Source organism: Alosa alosa, chromosome 1, assembly GCF_017589495.1.
Source record: "Alosa alosa isolate M-15738 ecotype Scorff River chromosome 1, AALO_Geno_1.1, whole genome shotgun sequence".
In the NCBI taxonomy this organism is placed as follows: Eukaryota; Metazoa; Chordata; class Actinopteri; order Clupeiformes; family Clupeidae; genus Alosa; species Alosa alosa.
This window is the reverse complement of record NC_063189.1, coordinates 30,839,263-30,862,884: the sequence shown is the minus strand read 5'-3', so window position 1 is coordinate 30,862,884 and position 23,622 is coordinate 30,839,263. Positions and strand designations below refer to the sequence as shown.

The window sequence follows — 23,622 nt, the reverse complement described above, 5'->3', positions numbered from 1 at the left end:
ACTACAAAACTGCTCTGGACAAGCACGAGGAGTCAGGGTGGGACGTGTTCCACCCACATTCTTTACTAGCCAGACAATCAGGCAGAGATGATGTAGAAAGACCCACCACAGAGAAGTGATTTAAAACACAGTGAACTAAAGTGTACTCTGATCTTGACTTTTGATTGAAAGACTGATTTTACACTCCTACATGTGAAGCTTTTCACTGCATCCAGGTATTAAGATAAGTAGTAGTTTAGGCCATCATGTGTCCAACTTTCCTACTCCCTGACACACACTGCACATTATCTCAATCTAACTGACCTGGCCCTTGTTTTTACATCCTGCACAAAAACTCTAAACAATGTTTCTATTTTAAGGTTGGATAAACAAATAAGCCCCCACAAGGCAGAGTTTATGCAAGCAAGGCCAGGCCGGCCTCTGGAATCCACTGGGATTGGAAGTGGAGGAGAGAGAGAGGCAAGGTCGCCACCTAGTGGAGCTGAGCTGTACTTGTCAGCTAAGCTGGACTGCCTCTCATTGGCATGTAATGTTATGGGGCATTTTTGAGGGTCCTGTCGTCCTGTAATTTCTCCTCTAAAACTTTGCTGTTCTTCCCATTTCATATTATATAACATTTGAGCACATCAATATCATCTGTTATCTGAACTATCTAAAGTCTGAAGTCTTCTGTATATTGTTGGGGAACTCAAATTCAAGCTGAAGGAAGCTAAGGAGGACTACAGAAGGAAGGTGGAACAGAAGTTGCAGGAAAACAACTTGAAGGAGACATGGGACTGAATGAAGGTTATCACTGGCCTGAAGAAGAACAGCAGCTCTGTGGAGAGGGACCTGGACAGGGCGAACCAGTTGAACCACTTCTACAACAGGTTTGACTGCCCTGCTCCAATGGCGGTGGTCTGTCCACCATCCCCCAGCCCCCACCCCCACACCCCCTCAATACCAGTGCAACACTCACCTCCATCATCACAGGCTATCGTACCCCCACCATCACTGGATTTTGCACCCCTCCCCCACATGGCGATCATGAACAATGAGGTGACAACAACCTCAGTCAACAGCCATCAGACACACAGATCCCAGATGCACCCCTCCCCCTCCCCTTACACCCCTCACCATTACAACAGATCAAGTGACAGTCCAACTAAAGAAATTGCGCAGCAATAAAGCAGCGGGGCCTGACAGACTGTGTCCAAGGCTACTCAAGGCCTGTGCTGCTGAACTGGGGGAGCCACTGAAGCACATCTTCAATTTGAGCCTACGCCTTGGACAAGTTCCAACACTGTGGAAGACATCATGTCTTACCCCCCTCCCTAAGAATCCACACCCTAGTGAGCTTAATAACTACAGACCTGTCGCTCTTACATCACATGTAATGAAGACAATGGAGCGATTGGTCTTAGGTATGCTCAGACCCCAGGTACGCCATGCACTAGACCCGTTACAGTTTGCATACCAGGAGAAAGTGGGCGTGATCGATGCCATCACTTATCTTCTACACAGGACACATTCCCACCTAGACAAGGGGAAAAGTGCTGTGAGAATCATGTTATTTGATTTCTCAAGTGCTTTTAACATCATCCAACCCCTCAGATTGGGAGACAAGCTCTTGCAGATGGGTGTGGACGCTCACCTGGTAACCTGGATTACAGATTACCTGACCGAGCGACCACAGTTCGTCAGACTGAAGAACTGTCTCTCTGACACTGTGATCAGCAGTACCGGAGCGCCACAGGGAACTGTGCTCTCTCCAGTCCTGTTCACCCTGTACACATCTGACTTCTGCTACAACACTGAGTCATGCCACATGCAGAAGTTTTCTGATGATACTGCAATTGTGGGGTGTATCAGGAACGGGCAGGAGGAGGAGTACAAGAGGTGGAGGACCTGGTGCAATGGTGCAAACTCAATCATCTTCAACTCAACACTTCAAAGACCAAGGAGATGGTGGTGGATATAGATATATAGACTTTACTTTACTTTATTTCTGCATTGTTGCACTTGTAGCAGGTAGACCTTCTCTGCCTGCTATTTCCCCATAGCACCTGGAAGTGCTAATGAAGGGGGCGGGGCATAGGCATTTGAGCAATCTGGCACCAGTGGAGTGCTACTTAAGAGGGGCAGAAGCCAGTAGCAATGTAGACTCCACTGGTGTAGCCCCTGCCTGCTACCGTCGGGTATGCTGTCTCCCCATAGACATTTGTGGTTTTATGTTATGTATATTGTGGTGTGTTCTTTGTTTAATCTTCTGTGTTCTGTTCTTTTAGGCAGCAGTCATGCTGATGGGGAACATGGGTCGTGCTGCTGTCTTGTCTTGTCTTGGTTTTGCTTTGGTTATTTTATGTTTGGTTTTTGTGTTGCCTGTCTTGTCCTTCTGTTTGTAACTTTCATCTTTATTTAGTAGGGAGGTGGCTCTGAGGGGGTCTAGTTTAAGCACGTGTGGACGCTTTTGGTGTATTCCTTGTAGCTTTACTGTGTACCTTTGCTGTGTAATAGGTGAACCTTTCTTTATGCTTGCATGGTATTGGTCTGAATTTCCATAGTTGCCACCCTCAGATCTCCACTTCCCTACCTTTGTCTTAATAAATATTGTTTTCCTGTAATTCATGTCCACTGTGTAGTTACTTAACCTCAAAGCAGTACAATCTCTTAAAGATTCCCTGATGCACTAGGCCTCAGGGTGGCGTAGTCAGGCTACTGTGATTGGCCCCTTGGCCCTTCCTAGGTACCACCCTGTTACATTCTGGCGTAAGTCGGCAGGACACATAAGAGACATGAATTCCAGGTATGTTAATTTGTTGGCAGATTGTTTTTGTGGTTCTTTGCTTTTTATTTCTAAGACAAGACAGCAGCCGGCCAGGAGATTATGGATCTGGAGAGCTCTACCGACCAGCCTTCCTGTGGACCTCTCCTACCATCCTCAGGCTCTCTGGAAGTTTTTTGGTGCCTCCTCTGGACCAACCCTGTGCGGACTGAGTTGCAGGAGGAAGCCTACTTGGCGACCACTGGTGTGGCATTGGCCTACCAGTTGGCAGGGATGTGACTTATGGACAGCGGCAGTCAGACCACCGGGTCTCCACTGAGTTCTGGATAGCGGTGGCCGGACTGCCGGGTCTCCTGTGTTCTGGATAGCGGTGGCCGGACTGCCGGGTCTCCTGTGTTCTGGATAGCGGCGGCCGGACTGCCGGGTCTCCACTGTCCTGGATAGCGGCGGCCGGACTGCCGGGTCTCCTGTGTTGTGGATAGCGACTGCCGGGTCTCCTGTGCTCTGGATAGCGGCGGCCGGACTGCCGGGTCTCCTGTGCTCTGGATAGCGGCGGCCGGACTGCCGGGTCTCCTGTGCTCTGGATAGCGGGGTCGGACTGCCGGGTCTCCAAGTATTTGGTTTTAATGCCAATAGTCATGTTTTAATGTTTTTAGCGTCTGGGCTCTGTATATTGGGGACCTTATGTACTTTTACCTGTTTCCCTGTTAGTCCACTGGGTCCCCTCTGTATCAGGGTTGGGTCCACTGGCCAGGTCTTCTGTACCCCGTTAAGGGATTTTGACGCGCCCCAATTAAAGGCCACCATGTTTTTAATTTTGTTCTGTGCCTTAGCTCCCTGGTTTTAGACCAGGGACAGTTTGTGGTTGGCTTGTCGTCGGGGCGACGACAATTAATGGGGGGGTGGATTGTAGCAGGTAGACCTTCTCTGCCTGCTATTTCCCCATAGCACCTGGAAGTGCTAATGAAGGGGGCGGGGCATAGGCATTTGAGCAATCTGGCACCAGTGGAGTGCTACTTAAGAGGGGCAGAAGCCAGTAGCAATGTAGACTCCACTGGTGTAGCCCCTGCCTGCTACCGTCGGGTATGCTGTCTCCCCATAGACATTTGTGGTTTTATGTTATGTATATTGTGGTGTGTTCTTTGTTTAATCTTCTGTGTTCTGTTCTTTTAGGCAGCAGTCAGGCTGATGGGGAACATGGGTCGTGCTGCTGTCTTGTCTTGTCTTGGTTTTGCTTTGGTTATTTTATGTTTGGTTTTTGTGTTGCCTGTCTTGTCCTTCTGTTTGTAACTTTCATCTTTATTTAGTAGGGAGGTGGCTCTGAGGGGGGTCTAGTTTAAGCACGTGTGACGTTTTTGGTGTATTCCTTGTAGCTTTACTGTGTACCTTTGCTGTGTAATAGGTGAACCTTTCTTTATGCTTGCATGGTATTGGTCTGAATTTCCATAGTTGCCACCCTCAGATCTCCACTTCCCTACCTTTGTCTTAATAAATATTGTTTTCCTGTAATTCATGTCCACTGTGTAGTTACGAACCTCAAAGCAGTACAATCTCTTAAAGATTCCCTGATGCACTAGGCCTCAGGGTGGCGTAGTCAGGCTACTGTGATTGGCCCCTTGGCCCTTCCTAGGTACCACCCTGTTACACACTGTTGGACTTACTCAACTATCATCATGACCACTATCACCATTGCACTATCACCATGACACTCATTCACACAGAGCACCTTACCTTACCTTACTATGCACAGAGAATCACAGGCTCAGTCCCTGCCTCAGTCATTGCAAGTGCCTCTGATTGATTAATCACCACTATGTGGATACTGTTTTTAGAATTGATTTAGATTAAGTGTTAGTTAGTATAATTTGTATTTTAGTATATTTAGCATATTCTTTATCTTCTACTGTCCTTATTGCTTAACTGTGTTTTTATATTATATACTTTAATTACTCTTTCTGCTGTTAAAGAATGTGTTTGTGTTGTCTGTATGCTGCTGAGACCTTGAATTTCCCCTGGGGATCAATAAAGTATCTATCTATCTATTTATCTATCTATCTAAGAAGAAGGATGCTGGGCGACTAGACAGGCTGGAAAGCTGGCTCTTTTGTGGGAGCTGAATTGGAGTGCATCACTTCAATATCAGACAAAAGGACCCTGAACAAACTGATCAACATTTTGGACAATGACTGTCATCCACTTCATAGCACTAACATAAAGCAGAAGAGCTTGACCAGTTGGAGACTACGCTCACTGCATGCACAACAGACTGAGGAAGTCATTTGTCCCCAGGGCCATATAACTCTTCAATGCTTCACTAAAGGGAAGAGGAGAGATAGACTATGCAGACAAATCTATCTGCCTCTAAACCTTCCTCTACACTTCCAGGTCCTCTGACTGTACAGGCTGTCCCCTGGCCCACTGTGTTACTGCTTACACTGTCTACACTGTCTGCTGGCTATATTAGCCCACATGCACAACCCCTCCCTCCATCCCCTAGTCCGAACTGTGGTCTATCTTCATACTTGACCAATGGCTGATACCCTATTACATCAAACCTTAATACGTCAACCTATCATTGCACTGCTGCTATAATTCTTATATTTAATGCTGGTCTCTTATATTGTCCATATTTATTGCTGGTCTCTACACTTAATCCCTGTGCTGTTGCATTGTTGGACTTATTTGCACTACCACCATGACACCCTGCGCTGTTGCACTGTTGGACTTATTTGCACTACCACCATGACACACACCTCATAACACACCTTACCACTGCATACTGAAACACAAGGTCAGTCCCTGCCCTGTTACTGCAAATGCCGCATGATTATACATCCTTAGTACATTCATGTGGATCCTTGATTTAGTATCTTTTACTGTCCTTATTAGTAATGTGAATTATTTCCTGTTTATGTTGTAGTGTATGTTGTGTGTGATGTCTTGAGCTACTGGGACCTTGAATTTTCCCAATAGGGATCAATAAAGTATATATCTATCTATCTATCTATTGGGCAATGTAGACATACTGTATAACTGCAAATAAATGTATCTCACTTGTCCATATCTGGACATTGTAAATAAAGTCCTAATGATGATGTCAGGGTAACAAGGCAGGGTAATAAAGATGATTTAGAGCAGTGTCTGGAGCAGGTATGTGCAGACCATGAGAAAAACAAACAGCTCGAGGTCAAAACAGTTCTGTAGAACATGCCAGTGGATTGTATAGTGTCGTCTGATGACAGTGTCCATTACTGATGAATTATCACAGCCATTAGACTTCATATGCCTCAGGGGTGAACTGGAACTCTCTCTACTTCCTCAGGTGATGTCACATGCAGCCAGCATGAGAGCCTTTCAGGAGTCTCAAAAATACCCATAAAATACTGAAATTCCAAGGCCACACCAATGTTTGTGAACAAGCTTTTGGGAATTTCACATTGTCGACATGGCCTACCATCCAGATTATGCAAAACTCTACGCTATATAGCAATATTCTATTATGGACCCTTTCAAGAGAGTTCCATTATCAGCATCAAAGTTGGCCCCACAAGACTTCCTTTTTAACATTCCATATGTTATCTTAATGTAGAGGAAGTAGATTGGGACCCAAATAGAACGTTCAAGCATTGTTTTTGTTTTTATTGATGAAAGGGTCTATATACTGTAATTTGTGTTAATACACCTTTTTGGATGTGTGTCACATCATTTAATTTTTTCAGGTTCATCATTCACCTACATACATTTTGAGGACAAATTCAAGTGATGTTGACTTTCTTTTTTTGCACAAGCAGTTCCAGTCCAGTACCTCCCACACTACCAACATTTAACCATTTTGGATAAAATGTTACCAGACTATCCAGTTAAGTGAACAAATTGTGGTACTCAATTGTGAGAATCATGTAATTAACATATACTCCTGGTGTTCATGGTTCTCAACTCATAAATCACATGGAGGTGGGTTATTGCATTCTGAATGAGAATATAAAAGGTGAAGTGAGAGGTGGCTCACCTTTCTCATAGGACAAGTCAACAGGCACAACAGGTAAGATTACTTTTTTTTTTTTTTAAACATGATACTCTAACATAAACATTTCATAACACTACATGCAGTTCATAGGCTATATAATCCCATATGTCCATAACAAAATGTTTGTCATTACAATTTATCCAACCAGTTTTGAACATTAGCGGATGAACACATTTCAGATTATTTGATATTTGATTTTTTTTTGTGAAGTTTGAAGGTGCTGAAGGCATGTGGTGTCAACATTCTTAATCTTATCACAAAGTAGTGACAATCCATTCAGATCTTTTGAACATCAAAAATATTATATTATCATTTACAAAATTGTTTATCAGAATGATTTTCAGACAAATGTTCTTTCAGTCTTCAGTCTGTTGGTCTTTTCCAAGGCCCTGTCATGACAGTCTCCTACACACTTGAGGTGGCAGATGCCAGGTTTGCTGGCTTCTCTAAGCTGCTATTTCGCTGGAAGGGCAGCATATACAAGTTGCTCTACAAGGAGTTCATTGTCTTCTGCCTATTATACAGTGCCATCAGCATTGTATACAGGTATGTTACAGAAACTACTAGATCTCAGTCCACCACACCTGGACGTGTTTCCATTTATGAAAGGTTTGGAGTTTTAATGAGTTTCAAGTTGACTATTTTAACCATCCTTAATCTGACAGGTGCAGCCTTAATGAAACACAACAAACATTGTTTGAGAAAACTGCACTCTACTGTGAGCAGTTCTCAAATTTTATCCCCATGTCTTTTGTTCTGGGTATGTTATACTGTCACTAATAAAAGTCCATCAATCTCCTTGAATCAACATTTTTCTTGTTCATATCAAATAAGTAGGACTATAGGCCTATGTAAAAATAATTATATAAATACATTATTTTAGTATAGAAAATGTAATATAATAATATAGGCTAATATAATAACACAATTTAATATAATAATATAGGCTACTGTAGTTTTTTAGTAGACTTTTACCATTTCATTATTTGAGTCATTCAGTTTGAACTTTTCTGTCCCAAGGATTTTATGTCACACAGGCATTTAGCCGCTGGTGGGGCCAGTACACAAGTTTCCCGTTGCCTGACAACCTGATGATGGTGGTGTCAGGTAATGTCCACGGTGTGGATGAGAGGGGGCGGCTGCTCCGCCGGACTCTGATGCGGTACGCTAACCTGTCCTCTGTCCTCATCCTCCGCTCCATCAGCACGCGTGTGCGCAGGCGATTCCCCACGCTGGACCACATTGTGCAAGCAGGTCTGAACCACCATCACCCTTTTACCAATAGACCAAACTAGGCCTAACTGTCTGTAATGTGTTCATATACTGTACACAGCTGTGTGCTCTAAAAAACTGTGCTCTGTGCTCTTGGCCTGGGACAGGCTTCATGACAGAGAAGGAGCAGAAACACCTTGACCACTTGTACTCCGATTTCAACAAATACTGGATGCCCCTGACGTGGTTCTCCAACCTGGCCGCTCAGGCGCGGGAGGAGGGCCGTGTGAAGGACGACATCGCGCTTCGCTTGCTCATGGATGTGAGTTATTATCAGTGGTGTTGACAGGAGGGTGATGCATTGGTAGACTTTGAGACCACTTTTGTCTTACTCCCTTCCTCTGTGTCACACAGGAGCTAAATAAGTACAGGGCAAAGTGCAGTATGCTATTCCATTATGACTGGATTAGCATCCCTCTGGTCTACACCCAGGTCAGCAACTTCTATCAAGTTATAAATATCTGAGCTCATTTTATTTTATTTATCCTTTATTTTTACCAGGTGAGTCCCACCGAGATCTTAAATCTTTTTCAAGAGAGCCCTGGGATGTAATGTACATGACCCAAGGGAAAGAAGCGCTCGACTGCGTCTTTTAAACCCCCTGTTTCCAAACCTCCTCTTGTCTCAGTATAGTTAAGTTCAGTTAAAGATGTCAAAATACTCCCTTTTCTCTCTATTCTTATTTCTCCTAAGTGGATTAGGACAGGACAGATCTCATATCAAATGTTTTTTTTCTTCCTGTTGGTTCATTGCTAAAGATCATTCCACCAAAATATATGTAGTTTATTATGATGTACTCAACACGTTTGGGAAAACTGATAAATGTATAATTTATTTACAGGTGGTCACTGTAGCAGTTTATTCTTACTTTGCTTTCTGTTTGATTGGACGCCAGTTTTTAAACCCAAAACATAAATACCTTGGTCACTCTTTGGACTTGTATATTCCGGTTTTCACATTGCTGCAATTCTTTTTCTATGCTGGCTGGCTCAAGGTATGTGAACTTCTCTTTACATAATAACTGTCCCAATTGGTATTTGCAACCTCACATAAGCCCTTTCTATCAGGTTGGGGAGCTCATCATCAATCCATTTGGGGAGGATGACGATGATTTTGAAACAAATCAGCTCATTGATAGGAACATTCAGGTACCCTCTGCATGAATAAAAAAAACCTTGTCTTCACTCCAGATGCCTTTCCAGCAGTATAACCCAGGGCATCGAGTAAGGAAAACTCCCTTGTTTATACCCTGTTATAATCTCAGAATCCCCTCCTTCTCTGAAGGTGTCAATGCTGGCTGTGGATGACATGCACCAGAACCTTCCTTTACTAGAAAAGGACAAGTATTGGGTGGAGAAGAGCTTCCCTCTTAACTCCGACGAGGCACAAAACCAGCCTTCATGGGTTCTACCTACGATATGAGGTGCTGACCACAGGGACACTGCCTTCTGAGTACACACAAAAGATCTACAAACATCCAGTAAAAATATAATTTTCTCTGGGTCTGTTTTCAGGCTTATTGGGGAAGAGTCCTCAGATGCCAGCATACAAAGCCCTGTGGTCAACAGATACCTGCCTGTCAATGTATGGCCTCCCTCTAAACTCAAGAGATCCAACAAAGTGAAGTTACTGTGCTTCCCAGGAAAGGAGGCAAATGCTGGAGATGAAGAGACTCACTGCAAGACACCTATAGAGAGTGATGTGCAGTTTGTCCAGGAAGGGGACGGCATAGGTCAGACATCTGCCAAGGAACATGATGCTAAGCTGGACACAACTAACGTAGCATGAACACTGCTCACATTTAATCTTGTATGTGCAAGTGTTTTTTTTTTTTTAAATCAGCCGTTTGATGCCACCCTGAACCAAGTCTCCACCTAAGCAAAGAGTAAACTTCATGAATAAAAACGTCAAAAACTCAAGTCAAAATAGATATATTTAATAGCTTAAACGTGTAGACCACACACCAGGCATACTCCGAAAATAAAATTCAGGTAGGCTACTGTTTTGATGTTAAGTCATTAATCTAGGAGGTAATAACCAGTTTTAGCAGCACGTATGCAACTGCCAAACTTTCTCAATCCTCCTTTCAACCAGTGTGTAACGAAGAAAGCTGCAACTTTGGTGCCACCAAAACATAATTACTACATCTCCCATCCCAAGGAAAGGTGTAAATGTCCAACTACCAAAAAAAAAAAAAAAAAAAAAAGTCCCACCACATTCTTCTGTTCACTAAACCAGCTGATTTTAACTGGCACAACTCCTCAGCCAGTTAACCCTTAGAACCCTAAGCTGTTTTTAGGGCATTTTCACTACCTTTATTCATAAGGATTTATTCTGGTCATTGTAAGTGCCACACACATATATATTGTTCTTGTCATCATTTCATGTATTAGTACTAGCATTGAATTTATTTTTATTTTTAAAGAATTAAAATAAAAAGTGTATTATAAAAATGCTTATATTTTGACATGCATCTCACTACAGCAAGCTCATAGCTCTACATGCATTTCATGTTTGTGTAGGGCTGACTGTCCTGAATTGGGCAATATAATTGCCATGTTGGAGGGATACTCTGGGGGCTGAGCAATTTACAGAAATATGTGGTGTGTGATTTAAGGAAATAAACGCCATTTTTTATTTAGTGATGAAAAATGACTGCCGTTTTTTTTTTTTTTCCAATCGGGTTTTAAGGGTTAAATCAGCTAATTATTCAAATCAGCTGTATTAAGTGCACTAACAGAAGCCAGAACGCTGAAGCCGGACTTCCACAACTCTGCAATTAGACTACTTGATAAGCCTTCCTGTTTATATATCCGACTACCCACCTCTGTATAGCAATGCAGTACAGAAGGCACACAAATACCAGATAATTTTCTTCTCTTTTTTAATGGTAGCAGTATCAAACAGGGCTGTACATTTATTTGCCTTTCTTGGCCTTGATCTTCCTCAGGTAGAACTCCAGCTCTTTACCTTCCAAGACGTAGCCATCAGCTCTGCCGCACTGTCCAGGTCTTGAGGCAATGCAAGCTGAACAGTGAGAAAAAAAAAAAAAAAAAATACCAAGTTAAAATCTTAAGCTTAACATTACGCTACAGTGATTTTTGTACATCTTTATCAGAAATGTAATAGGCTCATCACTGGTAATCAGTAGCAGAACTGGTTAAGATATCATCATGTGAAAGACAAAATAGTCCTATGCCAGTCATAGCTACAACTTACCGAGCAGTTTGCCCTGCTGGAACTGCTCATCCAAGAGGGGACTGATTTTGCACGTTTTCTTGCGTGTGTCATATTTTTTTTGGGTCTTCTTGGATCGCTTCTTGTTAAGGATCTCCTCCTCCTCAGGACTCTACAAAAGATGCATTTTTAAAAAGCCAATGTAATTAAAAGTAGCAAAAGTATCACAAAACTACAATTGGCATGATCCCATGCGCCAATTTGGTCTTTCTCAGCCCTAAAACTCATCACTAATATTCAGTAGCAGAACTGGTAAAAGGTTTTTCATCATTGAAAGACATTTCCCAGCATGCCCCAGAAGCAGCCCATAACCAAATGCCAGTTTGATTACAGCAAGACAGGCATAAATGCAGCCTTGGACAGAACTCAAAATGCCACCACAAATTATAAAGATGCTACTGGGCATACTGGCTTAACCACACTGCATCCCACAACACTAACAGCAGCAATGTCAGGTTTATATATGCCATAAAGCACATACCAGTTTGGCACCCTTCTTGCGTCCAAGAGGAGTGACATAGTGGGACTCATACCACTGCCTGAAAGGAGTGCTGTCCACAAGGATGATGCAGTTCTTCACAAGAGTCTTGGTTCTCACCAGCTCATTGTTGGAAGCATTGTACACCACATCAATGATCCTGGTCTTGCGGGTGCAGCCTGAAGGGTGAAAGTTTGAAGACATAAGACTTTGACACCAAGCGGACTTAAAATGTGACCACAAGGTATACAACATTGACCCAAACAAGCATGCACTCAGAACTAATGCTTTAAACATTCCAGATTGTCTTTCTCAGCCCTAAAACTCATCACTAAAATTCAGTAGCAGAACTGGTAAAAGGTTTTTCATCATCGAAAGACATTTTTTTAAGCATGACCTCAGCAAGCAAGAGGCCTCATCAATGGCAATCCAATAAGCCTCAGCAGATACATGGCAAGAAGCATCACTTACATTCTGAGCCCCATGAGAAGTTGCCGACATCCAACCTCAGAGCACGGTATTTCTTGTTCCCTCCACGGACCCTCACCGTGTGGATGCGGCGAGCTCCAATCTAGATGAGAACAAGCTCTTAAAACGGCATGCTTCTCATTTGGAAAAACAAATGACCATAATATATCCTTGACCATGTGTCAGTGTAACTATGACGAATCCTAGCATGGGATGGTCCAAAACTTTGACCAAAACGGCCAAAATAGACCAACCTAAGGACGTGTTCTCATCACCCACACCATCAAGGAAGACCTAACGATAAGGCTGTTGCACGTGTAGAGATTTACCTTTGTGTTTGCGGGAGGACGTCCGAGTTCATACTTCCTCTTCTTGTGGACGGGCTTGCGTTTGCCACCGGTCTTACGGCGTTTGTGCCAGTTGTCCCGTGAGATACCTAGAGAAACATAGGTATAATGAGCAATGCTAACGACGCCATACACCAGTACACTACTTAACGAGCTTGAGTGGTCAGTTCTCCAAGGTGTTATCCGCACAGTATCATCGGATTCCGCAATGAGAATCATCATACACTCAAGCATAGCATCAGTTTACCACTATCAACTTTAGCTATACTCCACACTAGCCTCGGAGCAGAAACATTAGCCAGTGGAAATTACCTTCCAATCACAAGTAACACGTCATTTCAGCCGACCCTAAACTGCATTCCACGTTTGTATAGTTCTTAACAAAAATGAGTTCAGACTGCATAAAAAAAAACTACTCGATTTCTCTGAAAACGTGGTGTCACGTTAGCTAGCCATCTAATGTTAGCTACGCTGATAGGTTACATTATCTTGAGCTGGTAAATTCAGATGTTCAACGGACAAGAAAAAAAAAGCCGCCAGATAGAATTTGACTGTTTCTACTACAGCAATTAGTAACAGATTACTACAGCACAATTTACACATCTAAGAGGAAAAACACAATCAAAACTATGTACCCCATGAGAGCAGCCATCTTGAAACATGTCAGCAATTACTAGCACGGAAGCTTATCAAACAAAAATAAAAGACAAACTGGTCTCATCGCTCAATATTCCTTCAGAACACCTAACATTAGACTACGCACATCTTAACAAAAATACAATAAGTACAATTTGACTCAGAAGTATTAGATGGAGATGGATTGAATGCACCTCCTGGCAGCGAAAACACGTACCCATTCTCAGGCGCCGGCTAGAAAGAGAAATCGCAAGGGCTCATGGGCAAGTTTCAAGGAACGACACACCGCGAGAAAACACGAGACTTTGTTTCATCAGCACTCGACAGATCAGCTGAGGATCTGTCAAAAGTGTACATTGGTGACTTTTTAACTCAACACAAAACACATAGTAATATTGCCTTATTTTCAGCAATTTCAGAAGTGCTGGCAGATACCATACGACTTAACTGATTGTGTAATGACAGGATCGAGTAATAAGCATTGATGCGTTTGGGTATTGGGTGTCAAGGACAGCAGGAAGTCTACCGTGTATTGGTTCAACCTGTGTAGGCTAAGATAGGCGATCTCACTAATTATCCAATGTATCTGTCTGAAGAGGTGTACTAATTAAAATCAGCTGGTTTAAGTGAATGGCTGGAACCAGTATGTGGTAGGACTTTCTGAGTGAAGCTAGATTTTTCCACCTCTGGTATCTAGCCAGGACTGTTGTCACATGTTCCCTACCTCCCCGACCCAACATGTACCTACAATAAATGGAAAACGTTTTTTGTATTATTCATGATAAATGCAAACAACGTGCAAACGTTTGCATTTACTTACAACATTTGATTTAATAATGATAAAATCCCCTGAGTTTCTATGTCTGAATTAGACTTTAAAATTCCAAGATATTCCAGAAATGCTATGACCAGTGTACACCCAGCAAAAATGTTAATTGCATGTTTAATTAATTCAGCATGAGATGCGCTAATTGCCTGGACCAACCAAAGCCTCGCTTTCACAACTGCATTATGTTGCATACTGGTAGAAAAAACGTACGTTGAATTATATAATATCTGGATCATAAAGCATTAAGTAGCCTTTTAATTGTTATACAACCAGACAGACAACTACAAATTAAGACATCTTCTCTTTATTTACACATTTGAAAGTAGCAATATTGTAGACATAGTTTTGTTTTGTTAATGGGGTGATACTACTGCTGGATATGCAAAAACCCAGGTGTGAAAAACTTGTGTAAACATGGTTCAGCCAAGTCACTCTTCCCATGGGCTCATGTCTGTGTCTATGGCAACACAGTTGTAAGCAGCATAGCGTAGCTTCTCCTCACAGACCTTAGCACTGGAAAGAGATGGAGCAGAAAATCCATTACATTATGGATAATAATTAAGATACTTCGTTTTAGACAAAGGTCTGCTTTAACAGTAAATACATTTACACTACACTAACAAATAATCCCGTGCTGTGTCTACATTGGAAGAATGTCCTCTTACCTTGGGTAATTCGGTAAGTAAAGGGTGCTAGAACAAGTAGAAGACTGTGGCAGAGCATCTGAAGTATCAGACCTAAACATTTAAATTCGTAAAGTTAGAAAAGTAAAGTATAGCTGATCACAAAGTCCTTTTATTCAGATAACAATGTAAACGTACCCTGGTTTATCAGGATATATGTAGATTGGAGCAGGAAGACGGCTTCTACCGGTGACAAACCGCAGGAACCTGCTACGGTCCTCTGTGAGCAAAAATAAACAGTGCATATTGAATACAGTCTCTGCTATGTCTACAATGGAACCGACATGATTTATCATGGGCGGACCAGTTTTATACAGAGCCCTATATAGACAGAGTTTGGCCAACTCCGCCATGTTGGATACCAATGTCAGATTACTCTACACAGTGTAACTACAGCACAACCCTATGGGGCGGATATGCTATGTTGAAATAAATGGCTTATTTTCACCATTATAACAGGCATATAAATGTTATCATCAACATTTGTCAATATGTAAAAGGCCCTTACAGATATATTGGTATCCAACAAGACGCCCATTCGATTCCCCTGTTGGCCAAACTTTCTCTATATACGGCTCTGGTTTTATCCAGTTACAAAAAGGACAGCATTCGATAATCAATCGATTATCGACCATTGATAGGTGTACAAGGTGGGTTAACTCTATTGTTAGTAGTTAAGACTAGTCACGGAATGTCTACTTAAAGACTACTAGTAAAACAGTTCTTAGCTTACCATTTGTGAAGTTTGTGAGAGCTTCCCACAAGTACTGTACACGGCCATCTTTATGTTCAAGGTCCTCATATCGAGCTAAGGATAAAAACAAAACAATGTGCTAGTGTAAACAGAGTACATATACAATATTAACAAAAACACTGGGAGACTAATATATTTGGCCACTAGATGTACCGCAGAGCGGTACAAAATATGACCGCCGCCCAGTCCAGCACATTTTTTCCACAAAAATAAATCACGCTGAAAGGCCTATATGATTCTAACTGTCTCACTAAATTGCATTATCCACACTCAATTCTCACTGGTATCTGCTAGACAACAAGTACCAAAACATGATTAGTTCATAGATTGCACATGTAAAATTCATTTTATACAACCCTACCCCCATCTTGCCTGTTCATAATTCTGAGAAATTCTTGAATTGTGTGCATGTGTGAGTGTATATGTTTATGTTTATGTGTGTGGGTGTGTGTGTGTGTGTGTGTGTGCGTGCTTGTGTGTTTGCCTGCGTATGTGTGTTTGTGCATGTGCATGCATGCGTACATATGTCTACTGTGTGAGTATTTGTCATAAGTATGATTACTGTGAATGTATGTGTGTGCGTGTGTATCTGTTTATACACATGTGTGCACATGGAATGGGTTAACATGACCCCTGGAGGCAAACATACGGAAAAATTGGTCATCCTAGGCCCTACGGTTCTTAAGATATTCACAGAAAACTGTGTCTGCCCTACCCTCCTTTTGGGGGGTCCAGTACAGCGGGGGGGCTACAGATCAAAACAAAAAACGATGGTTCCATGCTATCCATGTGGGGTTACATGCCCACCAAGTTTCGTGTACCCCGGTGTCCCGGGAACCTTGTGTGACCTTGTTGGTGTACGGTCACTAAATGTACACATAAATTATTTTATTGTAAGGCCCCCCATGAACGAAAGTTCACAAAACTTGGCATGCATTCAGAGGGTGTCATAATGATCCTACACTTTCAATTTTGTGCAGTTTTGACCATGTCAGCCAGAGATATTGTGAAAAACACCTAATTTTTTGCTTTTTAATTTTTAACTAGGTGGCGCTATACATGAAATAAGTGGTAATGTGATGGGTTGACATGCCCCCTTAAGACCAACATACAAAAAAAAGGTGGACCTCCTAGGCCCTACGGTTCTCGAGATATTCACAGAAAACTGTCTCTGGCCACCTACAGGCCAGTTGGTGTATAGTAACATAAATTAATTTATTGTGTGGCCCCCCATGAACAGAATTCCAAGAAACTTGGCGTGCATTCAGAGGGTGTCATAATGATCCTACACTTCCAATTTCGTGCAGTTTTGACTATGTTAGGTCACAGATACCTGCGATTACAACACTTCATTTTTACTTTTTTGTGTTTAACTAGGTGGCGCTATACATGAAATGAGTGGTTATGGAATGGGTTGACGTGGCCCCTTGAGATCAACATACAAAAAAAAAATGGTCCTCCTAAACCTTACGGTTCTCGAGATATTCACAGAAAACTGTGTCTGCCCTACCCTCCTTTCGCTGCACGGCGGTCATAATTATCTCTGTCAAAAAACAGCAAGGTGCAACTCACTTAAGCGTTTGAGAGCCTCCACCGTGATCTCAGGATCTCCACAAACTTTCTTTTCTGCCTCCTGCCAGGTCAAAAGGTCTAGCACAGCCTGTGGTACGACCTTCACCAACCCAGCCCGCATGGCAGCTATCTGCAATACAAGTACACACAAATACAAATTATGTGTAGACAGGGCAAAAATACAGATGAATCCTAGATATTAAACGTACTCTTATGAAATCAAAATTAATACGAATTTTTAATGCATCAACTCACAAAAAATATGATAACATGCAGTCATTGATTCCCACGTGTGTATTGTACAAACATAACACTGGGCTTTTGAATCGAAGGGTGTCTTTATAAACATCTCTCAAACACACAAAAGCTCTGCAGGGGGACGAATCAGCACGAGCATTGCCGATCGCCGTAGTAAGGTTACCTGCTCTCGGCTCTCCTCCAGCCGTGCTTTCTGCACGAGCCGGATGAACTCCATGCGGTCCTCATAGTGGACCACCACCTCACTGCCCCCAGGGATGAGCTCGCCCAGCCGGCCATCACTGAGTGGCGTGGTGTACACTAGCTCCTGGCCAAACTTGAAGTCAAATGTCGCCTTGTCCATGTGCTCCATAGCCTCCAATAACTTCACCTATGTGCAGAGAGAAAGCAAAAATCAGTATTTCTCATGTAATCATGAATTGCTAATGTCACTGTCGTTGGTTGCAGGGGAACAGTGCCCAAGGGCCATCATTTAAATAATGGGCAAAGTGCAAGGTCCATCAACAAGCTAACTATAGCTGTTGTGTGGCATGTGGGAGCATTGATCTGACTCACCAACGCTTGCGTTTCATTGTCTTGCCCATGGTGTCCAATTAACAAATTGATTTTGCCTAGTTACTAGATAAGCTTTAGTTAGACTTAAAAACTTTGCCCATCATTCAGATAAGGGCCACAAATCAGAAAGTTGCTCACCAGTACAGAGTCTACTGCTGGGAAGTCTTTGGTCCAGCTGACCTCCTCTCCCGTCAACTGCTTCCATACCAGTCCAGGAAGAGCCAGGACCTGTGAGCACAACCCGTATTAGCGTGGGTGTTCATGACACAGAAGACAAACAAATAAAACATGTCATTCATATTGTTCTCATGCTAACCAGGAAGTCTTTCCCTCTCAGAGCTGCTCCCATCAGTTGGCCTATCCATTCGTACTTATGGAATTCCCTGCAGGAAGGGTTGGGCACGTAGAAATCTCTGGCCTCCCCTGTGCCCTGTAATAAGAAGAGGCAGCAAGAAGGCAAAAAGTCAGTCCCCGAACAACGCCAAAGAGACATGGAGGATAACCATGGCAGAAAAAGACACGGAGTGGAAGTGAACAAGAGTTGGCCCAGTGAGACAGACAAGAAGCGCTACCTGGTTGGAGGTTCTGTTGAAGAATGGTAGAGGCATGGGGCAGTCAGCTGAACTGGGGCACAGCTCCTCAGACATATCTGCCAAGCTGTCCCGGAATCCTCCACCTAACAAAGAGAATTTGCATCATCATCATCATCTCATTTAAGATTTATTTGATATGGACATTGCACATTAATCAACATGAAATGTAAATATGCCAGAATTAGCCAAAAAGGCTATTTTACATCTGTTATCGATTTAAACTGAATGCCCCCTGTCTTCTAGGAATAAACGTCCACTCAGACATCAATTAAGTGATGATGTTCGGTTACAATGCACAAATAGGTCACCTTGATCAATAATGCCCTCTGCGATGAATTTGCATTCCCACCATTGGTCGTATCGTGCAGGCCACCTGAGGGGTTCAGAAGAATACTAATGTCACCGCAATCATGGTATTTGCCACTATGGCCACCTTTGACTCTTGATACATAGACATGATTGTGTGGGTTTTGTCAGATAGTGACAAATGATGTCAACATACACAAGAGAAAGATTTTTTCTCTAACCAGTGTATTATTGACATTCTGTTATTCGAGTTATTACTGTAAGTGAATTACTTTTAATACATTCTTTTAGGCAACAGTAAACATAACTCTTCATTTGAAGAGAAAGACTACCTATAGTCCAGCGTCTTCTCAAATTTATCTGATGGCTTCAGACCTTCATACACCTAAAGAACCAAAAGGCAAACACAACCGTCAACAAAAATCCCCAAAAGGTTTATAATCTGAAGCACAGTTGGGTTTTTGAAGACCCAATACTGAGTGCATTATGCCTTCATATTCCACACTATGTAAAAAGTAAAAATCGCGTCTCTTCTGAGACAGCACCTGAGTGAAGACTGCGTTTTTGCAGGTGGGGTCCAGGGAGGGGTTGTCACGGTGCTCCATGGCTAGCCGACGGTTGATGTACAGGCGAGGCATGAAGTTGGGCTTGTTGGTCTCAGAGTCCTTCAGGCACTGGCTGATGAGCGCACAGCGGCGCTTGGACAGCAGTAGGAACTGCTTTATGCTCTGGAAGGGGACAGCACAGACCAGGGGTTACTACTGCAGGTCAGGAGGCGTGTCAGGCATAATGCAGCAGCACCACATAAAACTCACACATAAAACTTGTACATCTTTGTGGTACAGTGCTTTTGATCACCTTGATTTGGTTGAAGGTACCCAGACTGTAGTCCCAGGCTGGCACCAGATGGGGCAGGAGACTGTCCAGCAGAGAAATGAATCTACAAACAGAGAACTTTATTATTCAACCATCACATGACAATTAAGCTTTCCAAACTCTCCTTCAATTATGGATGAAAGTGGACATCTTCTGCCTATTTCAAAAACTGACAGGTTACCTCTGGATGATGAGTGCGCGGCGGTACAGGATCTCTGGGGGGGTGCCCTCCAGACGGGGGTAACGCACCAGGTTAAACGACTGGAAGACATCAGCACTCAGGCCCAAATCTCGCTCACAGGATGACTTAATCTTCAAGCCCCGGATCCTGACATCAATGCCATCATCTGAAATTTGAAACAAATGATATATTTTGCGTAAGTAAAGGATGCACACAAAGGCTAGCTTAGTATCATAGCACAGAAATGTGCACAATGTATATATGAGAAATGTGCACAATGTATATATGAGAAATGTAGAGAAAAAAAAAAGTCACGTGCCGTTACCTCTGCATTCCTCAATTCGGATTTCGATAACTGGCACGTGTGTTGTCATATCTTCCAGCACGCAAACCTCACCAATTAGATTCCTAGAAGAAAAACATTTAATTATGTTTACCACATAAACTGCTAACCAATTTGTCTTCGGCATCTTTCACAAAAGAAAGCCAAACGTACTCATCTATGGTAACATCACTGTACTTCTTCAGATTTTCTGCTTCACCCCCAAACACAGTCACTCTTTTTGGCATATAGTTGTCATCGGTTGAATCTACTGTCAGCATCAACTTACTAGACACAAAAAAAATAAAACATTTCATGTGAGCCGGTCACTAAATAAATGCAAAGATCATACAACATAATCCAATCATCTTTCATAAACTGTTTGTAATACCAAGGAATACAGATACCAGTTAGGAATAGCCAAGTCACAAATCTAAAGAAACATTACATGTACAGAGCAAAGTAGATTAGAGCTACCAAGGCATTTATATCTTTATACCAATAGCTGAAAAGGCATTTGTCGTTGCACTGGTCTATGTGTGTGTGATAAGGCTTACTTGACCACAGTGCCTCTCTTCATATGTAGACGGATCCAGTGTTGGCCCTGCATGCCGTCACTCTCCCAGTAGGTCTCATTGTCCCCATCTGTTAGACAACTGGCTCCACCACTGGGGTCCTCCTGGGAGGGGACATGAAACGTTGTCAATGTTACCTGGCTATGATAGCAACAGTAGTACGATAGTAAGTTACAGACTGTCAGGCCATGATATGGAAAGGTGTGGGCCCTGTATAAGCTCTTATACTGCCCCTACACTGTAACAGTGTAGACATAAAAGAGTTTGCCTATTATCTTGTGATATGTCACCTATTTCATAATTACAATAATATAACAACCGTTATAAAATACACTGTGGTGTATAATATCTTCAAACAAAAAAAAAAAGACATGGCTAACAGAAACAGAATGTTAGAGAGCATATAATTAAACTGTGAAAAGGCCTTGACTCACAGAGCACGAGGAGACATCGATGCTGGTAACACACTGCTTCACACTGCCCAGGTTCTCATCCTCCTTCCCAATGTGTTCATAGAAGTAGTGGACCAGGTCCTCATCACATTCGTAAGTCCATGTCGGTGGCACATACCTGAAAGATGGCAAAGACAATTCCTTTGAGGAGCTCTTTTAAGAACTTAATTGGCTGTCAAGTGGTCTGGTGGTATTCAGCTCTACTCACCTGAGTTTCTGTGTGGCAGCCTCATCTTGCTCTGCCACCTTGGGCTTGGTTCCCAAATACAAGGCGTTCTCAATGTCCACCACCTGCTCCCACCTAAGAGATACAGAGAACACAGACAGAGTAAAGCCTGTGGATTGGAGTTATACCACACCTAAGGTCTTGACAAGACTATCACTAGTCTTTAAGACAATGCTTTTCTTGTCTTTTGAATTTGTTTCCTTTTTAGTTTCTTCTTTTCTCAGCGTCTGTACTGAGACCAATCACTGTGCTTAATTTTAGCGCAATGTTCATATAGAGTTGTTTAAGTGTTTAACCACACCTGTTGCAGGGTTTATGGTCATAACCAAAAAGCTGCTGCTGTCTGCTGATTGTATCAGGTGATTCAACCGGCACCAGCCTGTCTCCACCTTCAGTGTGCTTACACACAAGGATCCAGCCCTCTTCCACATCTACTCCACTACGATATTCCTCCAGTTGTTCCTTCATTGACATGGGGGAGTAGAACCATTACAACATGAGATGGATGAAGTATGCACGTTATGTGACACAATCAACATAAATGTTTAGCCTATGAGCACCCAAGTGACATGTCAATGCCTAGTCAAATCGGAGTGAGACATCTGCATATTGACTTGCATAGGTAACGTTACAGTTTTAATCAACATCGTAAAGACATGACAAACATAAGAACCAGATGACCATGTGGTCTTTAAAAAATGATGTTTTTAATTAACTTTGAAATACATTACACCGTCAGATTTTCAACTATAACCTCCACAGAACATTGTCTTTAGATTTAGCAGCTACAGCAATGTTAGTCTAAATAGGCTAAGCATTTGAACTTACCTTGCTTATTTTGACCCAGAGACCATGACTGTTACAGTACTCTTCTCCAGTTGTTCGGATACACGTTCCCTTTTTTGGTTCAATGTTACATTTACATAATTTCTTACTGTGTGGAGATTGATAAGGACTCTCCCAAACAGAGATCAGTGTTTTCCCAGATGAGTTTCCAGGTGTTGAGGAAGACGACACCGACGAGGTTGATGATGAATCCTTGCATATTTTGTAGCACACTTCTTTAGGAACGAAACATAAACATTCTGGAAGAGGCTCGCTCTTTCTAAAACATCTTACGCATTCGTTGAGAAACCTAATCCTACCCAACAAGACGTGGGGGTTTTCGCCTGGTGTCATTTCTTGCGTATTTGTTGTGCTAGCTTGTTAGCTAGCTGTAGCTAGAGTGTTCAACTTCACTGTCAGCACACAATTTTACAAGCGTCACCTAACATCACTCTTTTGTTGTGGACCGTTTTGTCAACCCCGTCCGTTATTTAACTTAACAAATACCAGTGGACAGAACGTGGAAAAATTACCTATTCAAATACGCCAACCCGGTTGTTGTAGTCATAGGATTTGACAGAGAAATGCCTTGTTAGTTGGCAAATCGAGCCGTGCTCAGCCGGTCTAAAGGGCGCTCAGCCCAGCCCCGTAGTTCCGCCCATGTGTCTCGTTGACGCGTTGTCCTTCCTTATTTAGGCTCCGTAGTTCCTTCGTCATTTGCAATGGAATGGAAATATGTTTTTGTACGGCTAGGCCCCGTTACACAACAGTGGACCTGATTCGCAGAACAGTGCTCATTCTAGTCTGTTCATTACATTAGGTGGTCCATATGCGATCTGGCCGACTAGAAACTAGGCTATAACATGAAATGTGTTTAGAGGGGCCTCATCAAAACATAATTGCAGTTTTTCAAATGTCAAAATTTGTTTTTTGAATGTCAAAACTGCAGTTATTCAAAATTAAGAGACCACTGCGATTTGGATATGAGTCATAATAGTACCCTAAGTCGTTTAAATGTCAAGCACCCCCCCTCTGAACCACACAGTAGACGAGTAGCCTAGACTCAATGGAGATCAGACTACTTCTTGAGTTGTAGCAGGAAGCACCATCTGGTAGGCCTTTTTGAGAATGTGAGTGATGTCCTCGGCTGTCTTCCATTTCAGTTCCCAGAAGCTCTACAGTTAACAACACCAGGTTATTGGGAAGGCTGTAGGGGAGGTTGTGCTGAGTGTCTTTTAAGTTCAGTATCATCTCCACAGTCTTGAGTTTAGCTCCAAATTGTTAGAACACCGGCGGTTCAACCTCTCATCACAGATGAGTCCGATGTCTAGTGTGGTTTGCAAATTTCCACTGACCTGTTTGCCTGATAAGCAAGCTAGGGGCCCA

The 23,622-nt window shown here is 42.6% G+C and overlaps 3 protein-coding genes and 4 non-coding genes across 9 annotated transcripts; 1 reads left to right on the top strand and 6 right to left on the bottom strand.

Annotated features, from left to right (window-relative positions):
• The first annotated feature begins 6,792 nt into the window (after positions 1 to 6,792).
• On the top strand, positions 6,793 to 10,306 carry best4 (bestrophin 4). 2 transcript variants are annotated; one of them, XM_048249129.1, is made up of 10 exons: positions 6,793 to 6,806; positions 7,178 to 7,337; positions 7,457 to 7,551; positions 7,812 to 8,045; positions 8,171 to 8,325; positions 8,418 to 8,495; positions 8,905 to 9,057; positions 9,131 to 9,211; positions 9,348 to 9,486; positions 9,578 to 10,306. In XM_048249129.1, the coding sequence occupies exons 2-9, from the start codon at positions 7,186 to 7,188 to the stop codon at positions 9,483 to 9,485; spliced, it is 1,086 nt and encodes a 361-aa protein (XP_048105086.1). In that variant the 5' UTR covers positions 6,793 to 6,806; positions 7,178 to 7,185; the 3' UTR covers position 9,486; positions 9,578 to 10,306. The 2 variants fall into 2 exon arrangements, with proteins under 2 accessions (XP_048105086.1, XP_048105081.1); XM_048249124.1 differs by having other exon boundaries at positions 6,799 to 6,806; positions 7,152 to 7,337.
• Positions 10,068 to 10,148, bottom strand: LOC125308855. The gene has a single exon (XR_007195998.1). It is a non-coding gene; the product is annotated as a small nucleolar RNA SNORA47 (small nucleolar RNA).
• A 624-nt stretch (positions 10,307 to 10,930) lies between the features above and the next one.
• On the bottom strand, positions 10,931 to 13,518 carry rps8a (ribosomal protein S8a). The gene is made up of 6 exons (XM_048249114.1): positions 13,447 to 13,518; positions 12,576 to 12,682; positions 12,250 to 12,349; positions 11,782 to 11,957; positions 11,283 to 11,412; positions 10,931 to 11,090 (listed from the first exon to the last, which is right to left on the bottom strand). Exons 1-6 carry the CDS (start codon positions 13,448 to 13,450, stop codon positions 10,981 to 10,983), a joined length of 627 nt encoding a protein of 208 aa, XP_048105071.1. The 5' UTR covers positions 13,451 to 13,518; the 3' UTR covers positions 10,931 to 10,980.
• LOC125308784 lies at positions 11,508 to 11,576 on the bottom strand. Its single transcript, XR_007195972.1, has one exon. It is a non-coding gene; the product is annotated as a small nucleolar RNA SNORD38 (small nucleolar RNA).
• LOC125308791 lies at positions 12,087 to 12,155 on the bottom strand. Its single transcript, XR_007195974.1, has one exon. It is a non-coding gene; the product is annotated as a small nucleolar RNA SNORD38 (small nucleolar RNA).
• On the bottom strand, positions 12,423 to 12,528 carry LOC125308794. The gene has a single exon (XR_007195975.1). It is a non-coding gene; the product is annotated as a small nucleolar RNA SNORD46 (small nucleolar RNA).
• An 828-nt stretch (positions 13,519 to 14,346) lies between the features above and the next one.
• hectd3 (HECT domain containing 3) lies at positions 14,347 to 23,117 on the bottom strand. 2 transcript variants are annotated; one of them, XM_048261366.1, is made up of 21 exons: positions 22,240 to 23,117; positions 21,713 to 21,873; positions 21,394 to 21,486; positions 21,168 to 21,303; positions 20,716 to 20,837; positions 20,333 to 20,446; positions 20,156 to 20,244; positions 19,837 to 20,002; positions 19,638 to 19,719; positions 19,325 to 19,507; positions 19,112 to 19,164; positions 18,782 to 18,846; positions 18,453 to 18,556; positions 18,197 to 18,310; positions 18,019 to 18,108; positions 17,489 to 17,695; positions 17,068 to 17,197; positions 15,475 to 15,549; positions 14,880 to 14,961; positions 14,724 to 14,795; positions 14,347 to 14,571 (listed from the first exon to the last, which is right to left on the bottom strand). In XM_048261366.1, exons 1-21 carry the CDS (start codon positions 22,588 to 22,590, stop codon positions 14,487 to 14,489), a joined length of 2,574 nt encoding a protein of 857 aa, XP_048117323.1. In that variant the 5' UTR covers positions 22,591 to 23,117; the 3' UTR covers positions 14,347 to 14,486. The 2 variants fall into 2 exon arrangements, with proteins under 2 accessions (XP_048117323.1, XP_048117333.1); XM_048261376.1 differs by having other exon boundaries at positions 20,162 to 20,244; positions 22,240 to 23,115.
• Between the last annotated feature and the right edge of the window lie 505 nt (positions 23,118 to 23,622).